This window comes from Hydractinia symbiolongicarpus, chromosome 13 (genome assembly GCF_029227915.1).
Source record: "Hydractinia symbiolongicarpus strain clone_291-10 chromosome 13, HSymV2.1, whole genome shotgun sequence".
NCBI lineage: Eukaryota > Metazoa > Cnidaria > Hydrozoa > Anthoathecata > Hydractiniidae > Hydractinia > Hydractinia symbiolongicarpus.
The window spans coordinates 20,707,162-20,727,337 of record NC_079887.1 but is presented as its reverse complement, the minus strand read 5'-3'; the positions used below and the strand labels follow the sequence as shown (position 1 = coordinate 20,727,337).

The 20,176-nt window shown below is 33.4% G+C and overlaps 2 protein-coding genes across 2 annotated transcripts; both read right to left on the bottom strand.

The window, feature by feature from the left end:
- Positions 1-49: 49 nt before the first annotated feature.
- LOC130624371 (MAP kinase-activated protein kinase 5-like) lies at positions 50-9,144 on the bottom strand. Its single transcript, XM_057439967.1, has 14 exons — positions 8,767-9,144; positions 8,571-8,644; positions 8,284-8,359; positions 8,110-8,207; positions 7,910-8,018; positions 5,370-5,459; positions 5,045-5,140; positions 4,285-4,365; positions 3,629-3,816; positions 3,168-3,288; positions 2,823-2,962; positions 2,366-2,499; positions 1,438-1,545; positions 50-1,200 (listed from the first exon to the last, which is right to left on the bottom strand). Exons 1-14 carry the CDS (start codon positions 8,791-8,793, stop codon positions 1,103-1,105), a joined length of 1,440 nt encoding a protein of 479 aa, XP_057295950.1. The 5' UTR covers positions 8,794-9,144; the 3' UTR covers positions 50-1,102.
- A 173-nt stretch (positions 9,145-9,317) lies between these two features.
- LOC130624373 (uncharacterized) lies at positions 9,318-18,700 on the bottom strand. Its single transcript, XM_057439969.1, has 5 exons — positions 18,576-18,700; positions 12,153-12,240; positions 10,593-10,743; positions 9,977-10,153; positions 9,318-9,602 (listed from the first exon to the last, which is right to left on the bottom strand). The coding sequence occupies exons 1-5, from the start codon at positions 18,685-18,687 to the stop codon at positions 9,459-9,461; spliced, it is 672 nt and encodes a 223-aa protein (XP_057295952.1). The 5' UTR covers positions 18,688-18,700; the 3' UTR covers positions 9,318-9,458.
- Between the last annotated feature and the right edge of the window lie 1,476 nt (positions 18,701-20,176).

Genomic DNA, 20,176 nt, shown 5'->3' with positions numbered 1-20,176 from the left:
AAATATACTAATTAAGTTGTACTAGGACGGGAACGAAAAATCTATCCGCTCGTGCAATATATCTGTTAAAGTCTGTTATCTGCACCAAAATAAATCAATAAATTTGTTGAAACAAGATTAAAAAAACGTGTATAATATATTTACATTTTCTTACATATATCTTACAAAAGAAATACAAACAAACAAACAAACAAACAAACAAACAAACAAACAAACAAACAAACAAACAAACAAACATGTATCACACTACCTATATACATCATGTTTCTTTCTTTCAATAAAACAATATAAAACCATTAATTAATAAATAATTACAATATAAAGTAACATAAAACATAGAAGATAAATTTTACGTATCCGCACCATATAGAATGAAAACACATTTTTCATAACAAGGACATTGAAGGCCCAGCAGACGCTTAAAATTCTTCTTGTAAAACTGTACCGTATTGCGTCATACACGGTCACACCTTAATAAATAAACTTGTAAAATTTTATCATCCTAAGAATTTGGAGAGTACGTGGAAACAGAAGGTGATTTTTACCTTTACTAGTTAGTCCACATATTTCGGATGGTACTATTTTACTACTATGAAAACAACGATACACACGTGACCTCACACATTCCATAAATTAGTTGGGAGGGTCTGCAAACGTTCAGTGACTACGTTCAAAAAAGACGATAGCATAATAAGCGAGTAAAAAGTAACAACACATTACCAGGAGAGCGAGGTAATAACAAGGGTAAAACAAGGTGAAGCGAAGTAAGAACATTGGTAAACATGGGTAAGCGAGATAAAGTATATCGTTGTGAAATACTAATGGTAGTAATTAAAGTTCTAAAATATTAAAAGCATTTTCTAAAATTCCATCATAAAACGAAAGTAAAAAAAAAATTAAAACTATATACAGTTTCCGTGGCTATACTTTAGAATTCCATCTTTTGTGTATTCGAATGGTACTTCTAGTTTCATCCTGTCAAAATATTGAATCTACTTTGCAATTCGATCTTTGTGAAACTTCCCACTTCTCATATGGTAGTCTAGCATTATCTAAGTTCCATCAAAAAACATCTCTCAACCACAGTATCTGACAATATCGTTCACCTTTGATGGTATTGATGATTTTGATAGTGCATCACAATATCACTTAGATTTTTGGCTAAATGCGTTTTGTTCACAGCTCGAGTATATTCACGACCTAACAAGAAATATATAAAAATATAAAAGCCTAGATAATATCATTAGGTTAAGACAGCTACAGTAAAAAAAAGAAGAAAAATATCTAGCTACTGCATCACGTTAATATCTACTTCATCGCGTTACGTGACCTCATGTTTTAGCGATCTTTTCAGATGCGTTGAAATCTTATACATAAAAAATCGTTTCATGATTGTTTTGTTTAAAGGTTCATCCTCACAAAAACAAAAGTACTAACCGTTCCAATGTTCTGAAGCCAGTGCATCGTTTACTCTCCTTGAGTCGCCATTATGCTTCAAGGCTTCCAAAGTTAACATGCGTAGAAAATCTTCGAACGTTGGACTATCTATACAAAAGAAAGTGGCGAGAAATTTTGAAATGATACAGTGGAATCCTATTCCATTTACACTTTACTTAAAAAGAGCATCAGCAATTCAAAAGCTGAATTTACATCGAAATATCGTTATACAATGTTTCATGTTTTCCGTCCCTTTGACACTTTGTAACAATATTAGTCTACCAACATATTCCTTACAGCGTTTTCTTCTTGTTCAAGTATTGGACTTCTCATACCAACATTACATTATATGTAACAACACATTTGATTTGTATATTTTCTTCTGATCAGAACCATGTCGAACAACTATTTTGTCTTCATGACTTTGAAAGTGTAATGTTTTCTGGCTATACAATTTAGTGTAAAGCTAGAAAAAGCTTTATGTACGTAAAAATAAGACACCGTACGTAATAGTAAGAACATCACGTGGGCACTAAGGTTAGTAATATAGCAGATCTTGAATCAAGAATAAAAAACATGTATATGCGAAACTTAAATTTCGAGGACTTAAAAAGCGCGAAGATCCCCTTAGTTCTGTAAAAAAACCTCGATTTAGTCCTCATGTTAAACTACTTTTCGTGCAGTTACCTTTCATAAAAACAAACAAAGAATATATAAGTAAAACGTATGTTTACAACATGCAAGGGTTTATATTTGTGTCTGCTGATTATTTTTACAATAAAATATAATAGCTAGTTATATAGATAACTTTATACCTGGTCTAACATATTTAGAAGAAATTAAAGAGACACAATGTTTGACCAATCAAACGAAAAGTTCAAAAGTGAGATAAATAAATAAAAAAATATTGTGGACAATGTGACCATACCTTTCTTGTCAATAGGTGGCATGTAAAGAAAGGCGATCATATCCCTAAGTGCTTTTATTCCAGGCGTTTCAACAGCTGATGAAGATCTATGTGTTGCACCAACTTCTTCAAGAGGAGGTTCAGATTTTTTCTCACTAATGTAATAAGAAAGTTGAGTTAGCTTATCCGCAATGTTCAACACGAAACAACAGACCTACACACGGTTTATGAATCTGTGCACAGAGATACACAGTACCAACAAACAATAAAATAATTTTAATCAGTGCATCAAGACACAACAATAGACAAAAAAATTAAAAAAACTATTTAACAAATACATTATTACTTATGTCACCAAATTATTCTAAAACAAACGTCTTTGCAACTGTTCGTCTGCCTATCTGCATTTTTCCATTGGACTTTCAGTTATTATGGTCACAGTGAGATCAATATAGGTATAGAATTACACCATACATACCTTTCCTGCTGTGCTTTCTTTCTTTTCAAAACTATAGGATTTTTTTCAATAGCTTGAACGTCGAGTAAAAATGAAGTATCAGGAAGTCTCATGTCAGCAAGAATTTTTGAATGAGTATTAACAGCTAAGTCGAACGCATCCTAAAAACATTTACCTGTTAGAATGAAGTCTTATCCACGATAAGATTATAAATAACAAGAACACATAGTTCAAATTCTTACACAGGAGTTTCTTACAATATGTGCATCTGTAATATAACTTACACTTCAAGCACACATGGTCGTGTACATTTTATGTCTGTTGTTTCAGCAGAATACCCTTAGTTGTTTACACAATAGTTGATACCTGGTCTAACATGTGATGAGGAGATTGCAGTACGGTCTCTGGTGCTATACCACTATTAAGCCAGGGGTGCTGTACCAATTCTTGCACTGACATTCTTTCACTTGGGCATATCACAAGCATCCTGTAAAATAAATATACGCGTTAAACACACATTTTAGCGTTGCTTTCCAAGTTCTCAAAAGGTTTGACTTGGAGCATCTGCAAAGTGGTATGCAGAACGCGTTATATATTGTTATAGTGACCGCCATGTTCGGTGAATGAATCAAAAGACTTTTGCATTGAAAAGAATACCCTATAATGAGTTGTTAAGTTTTGTTTATCAATATGAAAGCTTTTGGCAAGTTAAGGGGAAAAGAATATTGCTAGTCATACAAAAACAAGCAGTCGAGGATGATTTATTTTTAAGGTATTAAACAAAACGGTAGATGAAGAAAGCATAAAGACGTCAATAATCAGCATACTTTTTTACAACATCTTTGGCTAGGTCGGACACTTTTGACCATTCAGGAGCAGGAAAATCATATTCTCCATGCATTATTCTTCGCTTCATACCTTGAGACAATTGCTTCCTCGGGTTTTCAGAGTAAAATGGTGGATATCCACACAACATGATGTAAATAATCACACCAAGACTCCAAATATCACAACTCTAATAAATAGTGGAAACAATTATGTTCTTAATAATGAGGATCTACAAAGGTTGTTACACTGTGGAACACTTTTCTTAATAGAACAATACTGGCTGCCACTTATTGTTGTCCAAGCATTAAGGAGATCAGTGGGAAATGCAATTATTTCCTATGACCTGGGCTTCTCTTAAATCAGAATCTTCAACAAGTGAACAAAATTAGGTAGTTCTCTCAGCGCTGTTTTGAGGGTTGTTAAATTGAAAAATGTATAAGATGCAAAATAGAAACATAGCAGCCAATAAAAGACATCAAACTGTTTTTAAGCAGGATTTTATTTTACAGTATACAATTAAAATTAGTTTCTGTTTCTTCACACATCAACATGGAATGGTAACCGAGAAATAAATTTAAAAAAACTACATTAAAATTTTTTAAAATATTTATCTGATTTTCCGTGATATAAAAATAGTGCAAGCATGTGAGCATACCTTATCATACGTATATGGGGTGCTTCCTGAAGGTACACTTCCCATCTTTTGTGCACGATGAAACTTTTGTGCTTCAAGAACCTAAATACATGACAAACACATTATAACGTTACTGAAAATAATTTTCAAAAGTGGCAGTTATTCAGCTGGGAAGAACATTGCTTATTAATTTGAGTCATATAGCTGCATCGTTAAATGGAGTTCAATATAAGTCAGCAAGTAAAAAACGTCTACACTTTAATTTTATAGTTAGTTTAAATTGAAAGACTTTTTAATAACAAATTTCGATATGTAACAACCCAAGGCATATTACATTACCACAAACGCCTAAGTTGGATAAAACTGTGAAAATAATACTTAAAGTACATTTTTTGTAGTTTTAAATGCTCCTAATCATATCGGGTAAACTACTGAAATAATCCTACAATGTCAAAAGGCTCCTCTTTTGTTATCTATTTTTAAATAACAATTGCTCAAATTGAATTTGTCCACCCCCAGAGAGAACAAACTATTTGTTTACTGTTTGAACAATTTTTAGCCAAGGCTCAGATTTTAGCTCATCTTTAAGCTGTAAAAAAGGCATAGCTAAGTTTTAGTTGACAGTGATTGCAAGATAGCCTTTTTTATCAAAAGTGTCACTTATTTGAGTATTTTGTAGGCCAGGTGTTGATGCTGTCATAAGCAATACTACCGACAATATAATGTTAAAAAGCTGATAATATTCTCTGATAATATTCTATTTTATAATAATTTATATTACCTGAGGTGAAACATAGTATGGTGTAAACTGTGGCGTCATTAGATTTCCTTTGTCAATTTTCGCAAATCCAAAATCTGTGAGTTTCACTATAACATTCTAAAAATAACGCATTGCTGTATTCCCATAACTCTTAAAGTTAGATGAACAATTATAAACAAATACACAAACAAGCCACCACTTCAAAAGAAAAAGAAGGAGAAGTTCAGGAGATGTGAGAAGCACTATATTATGAAAATAGCAGACATTTGTCTCAAATCACAGCTTGCTAATGCCGAACGGTAGCTGTTATCACTAATAAAGTTCAATAATTTTTTTACAAACGTACATCACTCTTATCCATAATCAGCAGATTTTCAGGTTTCAAGTCACGATGTGCGATATTCAATGAATGGATATGAAATAATGCCGCTGCAACCTAAAACAGTAACAATCTTACATTGCAATCATTCCTTGAATTTTTTTGATTAGAAAGACAGCTATACATTGATAATGGTTTACGAATCAAACTACTTCACAGGTAAACTACAAAAAGTCTGGATATCTTATTCAGTACAACCTAACTCTTTTAAGTTTAGATAACTATTGTCTAGTTAGGAGTTTATTCTCTAAATTAAATGTTTAACAGAATTTGCAGCTAGCAAATACACATTCCAATCCAAAATGATACTAAGAAATTCAAACAAATGTTAAACATATGCTACAATATCTCCTTTTTGCATAAGATAACAGTGTACATTCTCTCTAGACAATGGGCATTGTCACCAGCCAGCACAAATGTGACTTCAAAAGAACAAAAAAAATGAGTTCTCTAAATATTGTCTTTTCATACATCTTTCGCCTTCTCTGATTCTTAATTATTTGATGACAATTAATAAGATTTCTGCATTATCAGCAAACAAATTAAGCTAAATTTACACTAAAAATCCAGCTACCTGCGGCGTAGAACATCACTGCATGACCTTTGCATTTTTTACTTTACAATAAAATACTTTGTTTTATTTTTTGTATAGAATAGAAAAAAAAACAGAGACAAAGAAAAATGCTCTATCAGCATGTGGCAACGCAAAACGCTGTGGCAAGTTTGGATTCCGTCTTACTTTGCCTATGTGAGGCCAAATCCAAAGAACCTCACCCTTCTTATTTTACCCCCCCCCCCCCCCCCCTCTTTTATTATTTCAAGGTCAAGCTATCATCTTCATCCTGTTACAGATATGTAATGCAAACATTATTAATTTGAACTCAACAAATTAAATAAATTCATAGTGAGTTCTACCATTCATAGTGAGTTTTGCTCTTGCTAATTTTATTTGTATGCCTTTTATAGCCACCAAATGTGACTAAAAATACCTGGTATTTTTAGAACTTTTTTTCTTTTCAGATCTCTAATGCATAGATAAGTCTCTCTAATTTCCCTATGTTGCTAATTTTGAACAATAAAACAAAACTTTGCAATTGCTGTTTCAAGGTTAAATCAAATGAACTGTCTTATTTGATGTAGGTAATCTAAGAAGAAATAATTTAGTCTCAAATATAAAGCAACCCAACCTTTTTAACAACAACCTCCAAGACGATAACTAGCTTTCATGCGAATAAGAAAGTGTGCTCAAACGATTTTTGGAATGGTTTGCCTTTGTAAACCAGTGCTAACCACTGCACTGTCTACCCTCAATAATTTAATTGGTGATGTAATGCACTCTGTAAAAGACAAGACCAAAATTTTTATTACACCCATCTAACGAAAGTTGTTGTTGAAAATGTCATGTTCTTGAAAAAATTTACATGTTAAAAAAACATTCAGCGCTAGAGAAAGAAAATGCGAACATGGGAAGGAAATATAATAATTCTTGACAGGGTTTTGTTTTGGAAATGGCTATAATAAATAAAATTGTGTTGAATTTTTCTAAATACGAGAAAGACAAATGTTTGGCTGTTTGGTGAAACATAGCTAACAAACATAGTGAACAAACCTTTCGAAGCATTCTGGTTTAAAATGTCGAGAACAAATATAAAATCCAGAGTCTTTTGGCAAGGTACCACTTCTCTTTATATTATGTAGCCAATTTTTTTTGAAGCTCTTTATTTTTTTCGCACTGGGAATCTGATAAGAAACTACCCAATTTTTTCTTTTATTATTATCTTCGTCTTTTGTCATTAGCTTTTTGTTCTCTACCTCTTTATTTTCCTCGCTACCCTTATCATTTATGTCTTTTTATTATCGCTACTTCAATTTGTACAGTCGATGGCAGCACAGTTTGGCATATTGAAATAATAAAAATGTGTAGACAAAATACTTCTTTATGTGATTATACCTAATCCCCAACCCCCTAACTTCGCTTTTTGAACTATAAAACGTCATAATTCAAACTGGACCCAGCCTTCGTAAAAATGTAAAGGGGTCACTATACATAGGTGTTTTTGCGCGTGTTTAACACAGATTATTCAGAAAAAGGGGGTTTCACTTATAAAGAATTATGGTATCTGTTTTTTTTTTCTTTTATGACTATTAATTATGAAAATATAATATTTGACTAAACTTTCCCTTTAACTATAGATGTAGACAAACAAAAGCAAAAGTCTGAAGTTTTGTTTATTTCCTTTTTTGTTAGGTATTTGCTGGTTACTGAATAAAATATCGATTAAATATTGTTTTGTATTAAAGTCTTTTTACCAAGTGTTTTGTCAGGCAGATTGTTACTGCGAAATTCTTGGTTAATATGAAACACAAAACATTCTTTTTACAATCACCAAATAGATAAAATGCAGTTATTAGTTTTGCATGTGAGGTCCACACACTGCTGCAATACTGAAATTCCAGTAATTAGATTAATGAAGTAGTTGACGAAATAATAAATATTATCAGTTTACCTGTCTAGTAATTTCGCTAGCTTCCTTCTCCGTGAAACTTATCTTTTTTCGAATACGATCAAACAGTTCTCCACCCTTCATCATATCAAGTATAACCAATAAACATTTTCTAATTAAGGAATAAAGGTATAAGTAAAAAGACATCAATGTTAAAAACGTTTTAATAAAAAAGTATAAGAAAATAACATAGTTGCATTTACTTGGAATGCTGTTCTCCTGGCAATACAATTTCATTCTGAAAGACATCCACACAAGACACAATATGTGGGTGACCACTACATCGCCAATGAAGCTCCACCTAGTCACAAAGGATTTTAAATACTTCTCAAAAATTGTGTAAGTAAATTTTAAGTGAAGTGTGGTAACTTACTAACCTCTTGACGAGATTTTGGTTTGTCCAGTAAACATTTTAAAGCAAATTCTTCGCCAGTCGCACGCTTTTTACAGATCCTAAGTTAAAAAATTCATTTTAAAATTTTTTTATGCATGTCAAATTATCTTTCCATGCTAGACTGTACAGGTTAATCTAGCCTGAAACAATAATCGGCAAACAAAACTGCCTCAGTGTGTACTGTTCTGTTTAGTATTCAATATTAATGAAAATTTTAATTTGACTGTAAATAACAAGCAGGTTTTTATCGAACAAAAACAAATTGTTGACCTGACAGGACCACTTATTCCGGAACCAAGCTTTTTATTCCATGAAATTGTGTATTCTTCCTCAATTGGGTTACTCTAGAGAAGTAGAATAGAAGAAACAGAAGATAATAAATCATAAAAAATCAAGGTACCAGTCAATTAAAAGATAATAATTAGGGTGAATGAAATAAATATAGAACAAACAATTATAACAATACCTTGATGACTAAGTCCTGTTGATACATTTTTTATATCCTCATATTTTTTTCAATTATTTTCTATTTTCTACAGAAATAAATAGCACAGTTATAATATACACATAATTCTTCACTAGTTGAATTTTCATGCATACATTTTTTGGAATAAACCAGAGTCACTTTGGAATGTTATGAGAGCCATTTTAGATACATCACATATTCCTGTCATTCTGTTTAAACCACATTTTTGAAGTCTGTCTGTTTTACTTTTTAATGCATGCACTGTAGCAACTCTATACACATAGATGGGTTATTTTGTTCAATCCACAGAAACATTTTCCAAGTAGTTTGCAAGCTCCACGTAGACCATCTCAGATATCCATAAAACATTTTAATATTGTTTACATATAAAAAATGAAAAAGATTCTAGATTTTAAACATCTAACAAACGTTTGTCACATTTTTGAGGAACTTTATTTTAAAAGAAAAATTCAATCAAAATTTCTGACAGTAAAGAAAAACTGCAATTATCTTTTGCTTTTTCATAACAAGACCTTTTCTTGCAACATATAGACAAAGTAAAAGGAAAAAAAATCAGTCTTATGTTAACATACAAAATCTTTTATCAGAAAACTAAAAAAAAAATTTAAAAAGGTAAGACTAAAAATGTATGGCATTGATGCAGATTGTCAATAAGACACTATGTATGCATATTATAACTTTGATGATGCAACGGCCTTTTGTACCTTGTACATTACTTGATGAACTTCACTATAATGAGGTTCAGTTGCATTAATACATCGTTTCTTCCATTCTTCCACTTTTGGTGAGAGAGGGGGAGCATTCTCACCCATCACCTGAAAATATAACAGAAGTCTCTTTAACTTAAAGCAGCAATTTTTGTAATGACTAAACAGAATGTGTAGCTATTTTTTTAATGAAAAAGTTTGGCTAAAAAAAAATAGTTTTACCAGAAATATGACCAGAAGCCAGAAATTGATTTTATAATAGGTATACTGTTTTTTTAACAACTGGGTGTTCTACAATCAATCTTGTTCGTACTTTTGAATGGCATGTCACATACAATTGTCTTGCTGATACAGGCCGGAGATATCTATCATATTTGGTCTTTGACATTTTAGGGTACAGGGGAATGGTTACAAAATGTGAAACCTTTAATTTTTATATTACCATGTCAGCATTTTTTTCGTGCACCTGCTACATTACTCACCTCAAGTTGTGAAAGTTCTGTCACTGCCATTAAATCAGCTATTGTGATTTCATTACTTGATATAAATTTAGTACCACATATAAAATAATTTTCGAACAAATCTAATGACGATTTTAACAATTTAATATATTTACTGGCATCTTTAGGAGGCTTTCCAGTTAAACGAGGTATTAAAATCTAAATATAAGATAAAGTTTACATACTACCTGACTTACTTAAGGAGCCCTTATTTACAAACATCAAATGCAGACAAGAACTAACCAATGATAAAGAAGACACAAACAACGATAATAAGTGTCTCCCTTGAATTAGCACCAACCCAAAAATCATATAAGCGCCCTAGCACCAGTTTCAATACGCTACTTTATAATAATAGTCATAAAAATTGTTTCACCCTGTTTTTAGACTGTATTAATGACTTTGTTTAAAATGGCTCCTGGATCACTATTTAGTGCTAAGGATGCATGAAATAGTGATGTCCAGAACTGTGTACCATACAGAAAATCTGATGATTGCAATATGTACAATATATAGTTTTTATACACTTTTTTTATAACTGTAGCAACATTGAAACTAGCAGCATGCATTGTGTTTATCTAAAAAAATATTTACAAACCGCATGTCTGAATGTCATAGCTGCCCCCATTCTTAATGCAGTATGATGCCATGCTAGATATTCATCAATTTTTGATCGTGCTTTTTGATCTTTTGGATACCAATGATCAGGAAGAGATTGTGTCGCACATAAATACTTCAAAATGGCCTCACTACAAGCAGGAAAGTAAGAATTATGTTACAGATAACTGCATCACTGAAAGCGTAAAAAGGTATTCAGTTCTAACTACTTAACTAGAGCAAAGCATTGTCATAAAGAAGGAGACTTAGCAAAAAAAAAAACATACAAAAATTTAATGCTCAGAGACACAGGATTTCAAGTCAATTATCATGATTATGACACTAATTGAACAACATACAAAAAATCATCACAGATGGCATTTAGTGACACGAAAATGTGAGTATTGATTTTACTAAGCAATAAAGTAACTCAGGGATAAGTTAGAATTTTTTGGATTATTTTAAGTGGTGTAGTTTGTTATCAATGCTGATTTAAGGAGATTTAATCTGGCTGATGGGACTGTGCAAGTTGCTTTTCAGTCACTTCCTCTCTGCCATATTAAAATAGTTTTTCATCCAAACATGTTGCAGATTTAAACCAGTTTTGACATCATTACATTGCTCAAGGGTTCACTAATCACATGAAAGGGCTGAGCAATAGGGGTTAGCTGCACCCATTCCAATCCTCATGCAAAATTAAAGGGAACTGGGATGCTCAAAATAAGCCAAAAAATACATTGGAATAAAATTGCTGATGCAACAGCCATTAGTGGGCAATAACTTGGTGACTCAAATTTGTAAAGGGTCTACAGTTTTGCGAGAATTTGATAACAAGTGTGTAATTATAACTTGGATAAAAATGCAGTCGAAAATCCAAAAAAGTAAAATAATAATTGTTTCTGGAAAGCATAGTTAAGTTGCCTTATACGAAGCATATAACCGGTAAAAACTTTTTAAAAATTGACTAATAGTGTAAACTTTTTCTGCACTATAGATAAACTTGTGAGTAAATTATTGTGAAAATGCTAAAAGGTATTTAAATTTTTTTAAAGGCTATGGAAAACTAATATATATATGTTTAACATTATTATTGATGCATTTGTATAAACGCTTTTATTAATGTACATTTTTGATTATTTGATAATTTTTATTTATTAGAAATATTTTTTTTTAATAAAAATATTATTTTCACCTAATAATAATATTTGAAAAACTTTACTGTTTTTATTACTGTGGAAAGTTTATCATTTCTTGAACATGATAGTTTAGTAGGCGACATTTCGGGAGATTACTGTTTTTTTTTCAGGAGATTACTGTTTTTGTTTTAAATTAAGGGTAACCAAAGAGTAAAAAGACAAAGATTACTTTTATAACTTTTTTTTATATTGTAATGAGAATATGGATAAATTTTAAGACTTTACAGGATATTTTAACAGCTCTTAAACTTCGAATAAAAATGAGACAAACAGCTTTAGCAGGTTTTTTTTGACAACAAAGACACTAATTTTGGTACTAGTGTGTTAATGAATCACAAGGTAAACAATTTTTCATAAATAGTTACCTTTCAAACAAAGTAAAATCATTATCTTGAATAGCGGGAACTTTGGCAGTGGGATTAATTCTTTTAAATTCATCTGAAAATTGCTCACCTATGTAAAACAACAAATATATAACATCTACTATTAGATTATTAGTCGTTGAAATTGTGAAGTGTCAAACTATATCTTGATAAGGATAGAATTATTTTTTATAAATTTTAAATAAACAAACCTCTTCTTGCTTATCTTCTGATTTAAAGATGACAGAATAAGTGTGAATTTTAAAAGAATCCTACACAGAACAAAAACTAATACTAAAGAAATACAAAATATCCGGCAATATATGAAAAGTGGAGCCGGGGATCCCAAGACTCTAGAGGGTGGGACCCATAACAAAGGTAATTTTTTTTAATGTAAACATTTTTAGAGCCAGAATAATAACTCCAGAAATTTCATCCAGAGCATGCATCTTCAGTCTATACAAACTATAATTTCGTTTAGCAGTATGTCTAAGTTGTATACTATTATTATTAGCAATCAACACTATAATGCACAAAAATAAAATCAAAACACAAAGATACTTCTTTTCAATCCAAAAAACATTTAAACAATTTTTAAACTCATTTATCGAGCTAACTATTACAACATTATTTGGTTGGTATTCGATACATGAAAACATGTTGAGTCAAGAAGTAGTTCTACTATAAGACTTCTGCAACTTGTGTGATGTCCTCACGTTGGTACTACAGTATGCTTTAGGAACGTTAAAGACGATATTTGCTGGGTATGCAAAATATTTTTGATAATATTGTTTTTTACAGGAAGCAGTTCTCAAACTGCAGCACAGTATTCAAAACTGACAATTAGATTCCTTAAACTTTCTTCATTTAAAAATATCAGTGATCTTTTACTTAAACCAATCACTTTATTTGCTTATATTTAAATATGTTCAGTAAACTTCAAGTTTTCAGAGAAATGTATACAGTATATTCAGCAAGATTAACTGCATTACCTTCAGCATTAAGGTAATTGATATTTAACATTAGTTCTTCATATGTGCAGCACTTTCCATTTTCTGCTGAAGAGCACCACAACTGTCTACATTATGTAATACTTTCAAATTTTTCGCATCATCAACAAATAGAGATAAAAAGAAATTATTAAGATCATTAACATCAAGAACAAGATTGGTCCTAAAACACGTCCTTGGGTAACCACTATAAACTGTGTACCTAAATGATGAAACGCCATTTAGTACAACACTTTGAGTTCTGTTTACCAAGAAATCAAGTAATTTACCTCCAAGGCCAAAATATTTTAATTTCTTTAACAATCTTAGTATGTGGAATGGGTAGATGGAAAAATATAAATAAATGAACAGAATCTTTTAAATATATTTCATAATAATCATAATATAGGCTTTGGTTCCAAACCTAAATGGATAGAACAGAATTTTTCTTAACCAAAAGATCTGTGTACTTTTTCTCACCAATCCAGAAAATAGGATAAAATTCTTGAATTAAAGGAAGCTTAAAGTTTTTGTCAACCCAAATCAACATGTAGCTGAAATTTAACACTTATTGTCTAGACAAAGGTTTGGAAGGAAATGAGTACAGAAAATAATATATATAGGAAAGTTTACAGAAAAACATCAAAAGCATAGGAAAGAGTGGGATTAACAAAAAGGAGATTCCGGCATAGATAGATGTGCATATTTTATATGGCTAACCTCACAAATATTGAGGGATATACCATGTCTATTATTTCCAGGAGGGGCCATGGCTTAGATGAAGAGTCCTAGAGTATTTAAAGCTTATTTTGAGCTACGCAGACCCAATTAGGGCTCGCGCTCTACTAGACAACACCCGGCAACATCCAACAACCCATATAGTGTACCATCTCCCCAATTTCCCAAAATCCCCCCCCCCCTCACATGGCTTGGGTTAACCCGGGCTATGGTAACATTTACTCGCCCATATTAAATCGCCGTCAAGAGAAATCGAACCCCAGTCTCCCGCACAGAGTACAAGAGCTATAACCACTAATCTACGGCGCCGCATGATTTTTTTTGCCATTGGTAAAGCGAAAGAATAAGGTGTTGAACTCAATTTTAAGATCCTTAGAGAAAACTTAGTTAAATAGGCCAAGAAAAGAAAGAGTAATGCGCTGAAGAGTCAGAAAGAGTTCATGACATTGTAAGAAAAATGTGGCACAGAAGTATAAGAGTATAAGACATATATTTGGATAGGTATATATACATCCTAATCCAGTCTTTTTCACCTTTTCTAAAATTCACTACTAAAACTGTACACAATTTACATTTTGTGCTGCCATCTAACATTGGTTGCTCTTCAGTGAATTTAAGAATTTCTCAGCATTTTCATATCTACATAACACAAACAACACAAACATTGCATAAATCAATATTTTTTAAAAATCCCTCACTTTTTGTCATGTTTACATTTATGTTTTTGTGACTCATAAATATACATTTATGAGTGTTTAAATGCACACATATATAGGTTTTCTTCCTACAGTACTCTGGTTTGTATTGCCCATAGTTAGTTTACCATTTACCTATGTGCCTTTTCTGGTCAGCAGTATATATTTTGGTCAGCAGTCTTGCTAGTATTTAAGCTGCAGTTGCCTCATAGTTTTTCTTTTCAGTTCTAGCAGTTTTTCTTATGCTTATGTCTGCTGCTTATTAATCCACTTATATCTAATCAATCATTTTGCAATCAAACCAATCTTTGGCTAATTAAACATGAGTTTATCACCTATATGGATGCTGTTATATTTTATCTCACCCACTCAAATGCCAGATGGCTCAGAAGATGAAGATTCAACTTCACAAACCTTCCAATCTGCTGTCTGTCGCTCTTGAGGAATCGTTCACACTCAAAAAGAAACGCATCCCAAAACTTCCTGGTATTAGTATTCCCAGTCGTTACTATCCAGGTTGCGTTCTAGCGCTACCAACACTGCCACATCAGCTGCTTCGACACTTTCTTCAACTATCGCTCATAATCCAATGTCTTCAATCCAAAGATCTTCGTCTCTGCAGTCTGACCTGGCCACATCAAACAAATCTTCTTTGCCGTCTCAGCTAGCTGCTCTTCGAAATCAGCTGGCTGTCTTAGAACAGGAAGAGCTATCACTAAGGGAAAGTTTACAAACAGAAGAGCAACACCTTCTCAATCAGATTGCTGATCGACAATCAGAATTATCTAGGCTTAGCTCAGCTTCTTCCAAAAAAGGCCCGCCCAGCACAAATTTTAACCATTTCCCCGCTGCTGCAAACTGTGAATCAAACCAATCGTGTTCAAGAGAATATCCGCCCTTCACCTCTTGACGTACAACCGCCATCTTGTTTTGCTTCCTTGCTTGCTCTGCAACAGTCCACCAATTTGTTGACCAATCGCACTGTCTCATCACAACAACAAACACACTCCCTATCGCATGCTTTTCGCCAGCAAAAAGACCGTAGTTCAGAATTGTTTCTGCGCCCTGCACTTTCTTCCAACACTAGAAATGGTAAGCCCCTTCGTATTGTCGATTTTGTGTCTCGTCTTCGTCCTGTGGAGCAGGAGAAAGTTATTTCTGCTGATCCTGGTTCGCAAACTACGCTAATGTTGGCCATTGGTAATAAGAAGCCAAGACTGGAATCTCTTTCCATGGAACAATATAACATAGCTAATTTGAGAATTTTTTATGAATTATTGTCTTCTGCCAGATTGCCAACCTCGTCCGATTTACGTGACTATTTGTTTTATTCCATTAAGATCTTAAAGCTGGCTAGAAAGTACACCTAGGAGTCTGTGCTGAAGTATGACGATGAATATCGAATTCTTCAGCACACTTATGGCTATCCATGGAGCTTTGACAATAGCCATTTGCATGAAGTGATGCTTATACCTCGTTGGGCCTCCTCTCCTGTCTCTAACCCATCCAGGTTCACCTGCCTCAGGATTGTCTTTGGGGTTTCCTACATATACTTCTTCTGGTGTGGAAATATGTCATAATTTTAACCGCCAAAAAGGTTGCCAGAAAACAGAATATAAATTCACCCACGTCTGCAACCACAAAATTGGTAATCAGGCTTGTGGCAAACCTCATTCTGGACAAAACCACAATTCTGACCATTGACTACCCTCAGAATTTCGCACTGCTCTTAATGTTGACTTATGGAACAATGAAATGGCTGAAGACCCAGACCGTGACTTCCTCCTTAATGGAATTAACTGTGGTTTTCAGCTTCTTCCTAAGGACTATGATTTATTGCCTGCGGAAATGAATAACTACTTTTCTGTTACCAGTCCCACAGCTCATATGAAAGTAGAAGCTACTCTGCTGGATGAACTTAAAACTGGTAACTATATACTTACTCAATGCAAACCTACTATTGTCAGTGCTTTTGGGGCTGTCCCTAAATCTGACTCTGACGAGTTAAGCATTATACATGACTGTTCCATGCCAGTTGGAAAGGGTGTTAATACGTACATTGATATTGAAAAACAAAAATTTAAACTATCAATGATGCCTGTGCTATGATCAAACAGGGATATTTTATGGCCAAGTTTGATCTACACCATGCATATCGGTCAGTACCTGTTCATCCATCGAACTATGCTGCGCTTGGTCTAAAATAGCGGTTTTCTGGAAGCACACGATACTCATATCTTGTCGATACTCGACTTCCTTTTGGAGGTCGAAGTGCTCCTTACACAATCTGTTCGTCGTATGATGCTAAGACGAGGTTTTCCTCTCGTTATTGTCTACCTAGATGATTTCCTTGTTATTGGCCGAACACAGACTGAATGTTATAAGGCCTATAACACACTCTGTAAATTACTTGTTGCACTAGGGTTTCAGCTTAGCCCTGCCAAGTTGGTTCCTCCATGCCAGAAACTTACTTTTCTTGAAATTCTGCTTGACATTGTGTCACTTACCCTTTCTCTTCCACCTGCTAAACTGGATGCATTGAGGGAAGTAGTGTCACATTTTTTAACCAAGCAGAGAGCCTCTAAGAAAGAGTTGCAACGCCTTGCTGGTCGCTTAAATTGGGCTTGTAAAGTCGTGTATGGTGGTAGAACATTCTTGAGACGTGTCCTGGATCTGATGAACACCTTGTCTTCCCCTGCCTCGAAGTGTCGCTTGACGCTCGAATTTCACAGGGATATAGCTTGGTGGGATCAGTTCTTGGGTGTGTTTAATGGACAGTGCGATTTCTATGACAAAACACCTATTACCGGTCTGCAAACAGATGCTTGCTCTACTACCACAATCAGTTTGTATGTATCTACATTTTGTTGGCCTTCTATATCTTCAGGTGGGATATGGTAATCCTCTAACCAACAATTGGACACTATCAACAGTTTTAAAAGGTATGAAGCGTATGCTTGGTGTTCCGGCCAAACCACGTCTTCCTATTACCACTGCTCTTCTTTTTGGTATCCGTTCTCGCCTTAACCTAAATTGTAGCTTTCATTTTTTCCGTAAGTCACATTTATTGCCAGCATCTTCTACGATATTTAATCCGCTCAAACAACTAGTTCGGTGTGATTTTACTTTTCATGACGACCATATTCTCGTTCTAGTTAGATGGAGTAAGACCATCCAACTGGGACAGCGCACAATTACTGTTCCACTGGTGGCTATTCCTTCTTATCCTCTTTGTCCAGTTCGGGCTATTTTGCATGCTTTTTCTTTCACTCCAGGTGTTCTGCCTGATGCTCAAGCCTTTTGTTGGCGCAAATCCTCGCTGCTACCCAACACTATATTGACATATCGGACTTTTATGTCCTTTATAAAAAAGTGTTGAGACTTAGGGTGTTCTACCTCCCAATATGGTAACCCCTCGTTTCACCGTGGGGGTGCTACCTTTGCTTTAGAGGCAGGTGTTCCCCTGGATGTCATATCGTTATTGGGGGACTGGAAATGTGATAGTATGTTTCTCTACCTTCACATGCCCCTTGCTCAGCGGTTTTCTGCTCAACGACTTATGGCATCACACCTTGCATGACATATTTTATTTTATTTTCTATTACTACTTTGGATTTGGACTCATATTCATATGTTTTATTCACGCTTATTAATATTATATACAGATGTGTTATTACCTTGGCTTTGTTGTTGCTTATATTATATATGTGTTCTACTTTCATTTCATGCTTGTATATATTTTCAGGTATTACTAATATAAATGTTTTGTAACTTTTGTCCTATCTACAGCAATAGAACTGTACTCTACAATGATGAGTTTTTTATGTGTGAGTTTAAGCAATATTTCAAAATAAAAAAATTGCCATGCATTACAGGGTCTGGTATGACCCTGTATGCTTAAAATATTTCTGTGGATATTTCTATGGGTAAAATAAATTATATTTGTCAATATACTACATAAAAACACTGGGTAAATTATTTTTAATTACATTACAGTAACTAACCTTTTGCAACATTGACAAACTTGGGAGTATATGCGATACTGTTGCATTTAAGTAGAAGCATCACTGAACGGCTTGGTTGTGACATCGCATCGAAGAACAGCTTTAATACCATTTTTTAGTATTGGCTAAAGGTTGGAAAATATGTCAAAAATTGTTATTATACCAACATGGCAAATACACATTACTTTCTTTTGTATAAAAAGCAAACATTTTGGTTCAGCTTGAATGTTTCTTAACTTTTAAGGAGATTTTCTGAAAATTTATAGAGCCTGAATTCTGTTTTTAGCTAAAATGCATTTTCTTTAAAGTGCTTAATACGAAGGTAATATATACTTAAGGTTGGTTTATTTTTGCTAGCTAGCTAGAGATACATATATAAAAAAGCTGGAAAAAGGCATCAACTGTTTGATACTAATTGCTAGGGCCATAAAGGTAGTTAGGAAACTTGTTGTTAATCACGCTTGTTAAAGAAAATACCGCCTTTAAATTGATGCAAAATCAACAAAAAGTTACCTACGGCTGGGAAGAAAAACAAAACAAAGAATATTTTCCTTTAACTTATCAAATCACAGCTTTGTACGCAATATTTGTTATCACAACAATCTTGCTTTCCAGGGTACTGGGAACGAGGTTGAAGAGGCGGTTCCCTCCTATTGGGTAGGCACTATAACCAGGGCTTAAGTCGGATTCAAAATAATTTTGGCGAGTTAAACTGATGGTCTCGATAGTCCAATAAACGAGTGAAAATGCTTTGAACACCCCAGGAAAATATCAAAACGCTATAAGTCACATAAATAAAACACGTTTTGAAAATTTCGTACGTTCAATTTCAGTTGATTTTAGAAACATTCTCTTGAAATTGATTGGTGATTAATATACAAAGGAAAATACTGTGAATTAAAATGACATTTAACATGGGTAAGAAAACTTTTATATTATGTTTTTATATTTTAAAAAAGCAAGAATTATTATAACATGAAATTTTCTGACAATTGCAGTTTGTGTTAAAAGCCTAAAAAATAAATGGCAACAGAATAAAGAAGGTGTACGGTGGAAACGAACTATATGGATCACATTCCCTGAATCACATTCTGAACATTTTCTTGGAAAGGTATATGTTTAAATTTTCGTGTCGTCTTTGTAGTTGTAAAACTTGGTAGTAGATAATTAAATCGTAAATTTTAAGGCTGAAGGAATGTCCCAAAAAGTCGATGAAAGAATCATTAAATATAATGTTAAGAATGAATTGTTTAGAGACGACAGTGTTCCACCCACAACAAACAGGAGATTTTATCCTAAAAGAAGTAAATACGTAATTATATGTACAGGGCGACTGTAACATCGAATCTATTAACTTGGCACAGCAACCTCTTGCAGCACAATTTCCCCAATACGATGGCTTCTTCGACACGTGTCTCGGTATCCCTAGACGTGAAGAATTAGTTGTGTCAAAGAAGCCTTTTATACAAATCCTTCACAATGATGCACTGCATTGGATTTGTGTAGGGAACACTAAAAATCATAACAATTCATGTAATGTTTATGTTAGCTTAAGTAGTGGTAACATGACACCCAGCTTTGCGTGACAAATAGCATTATTC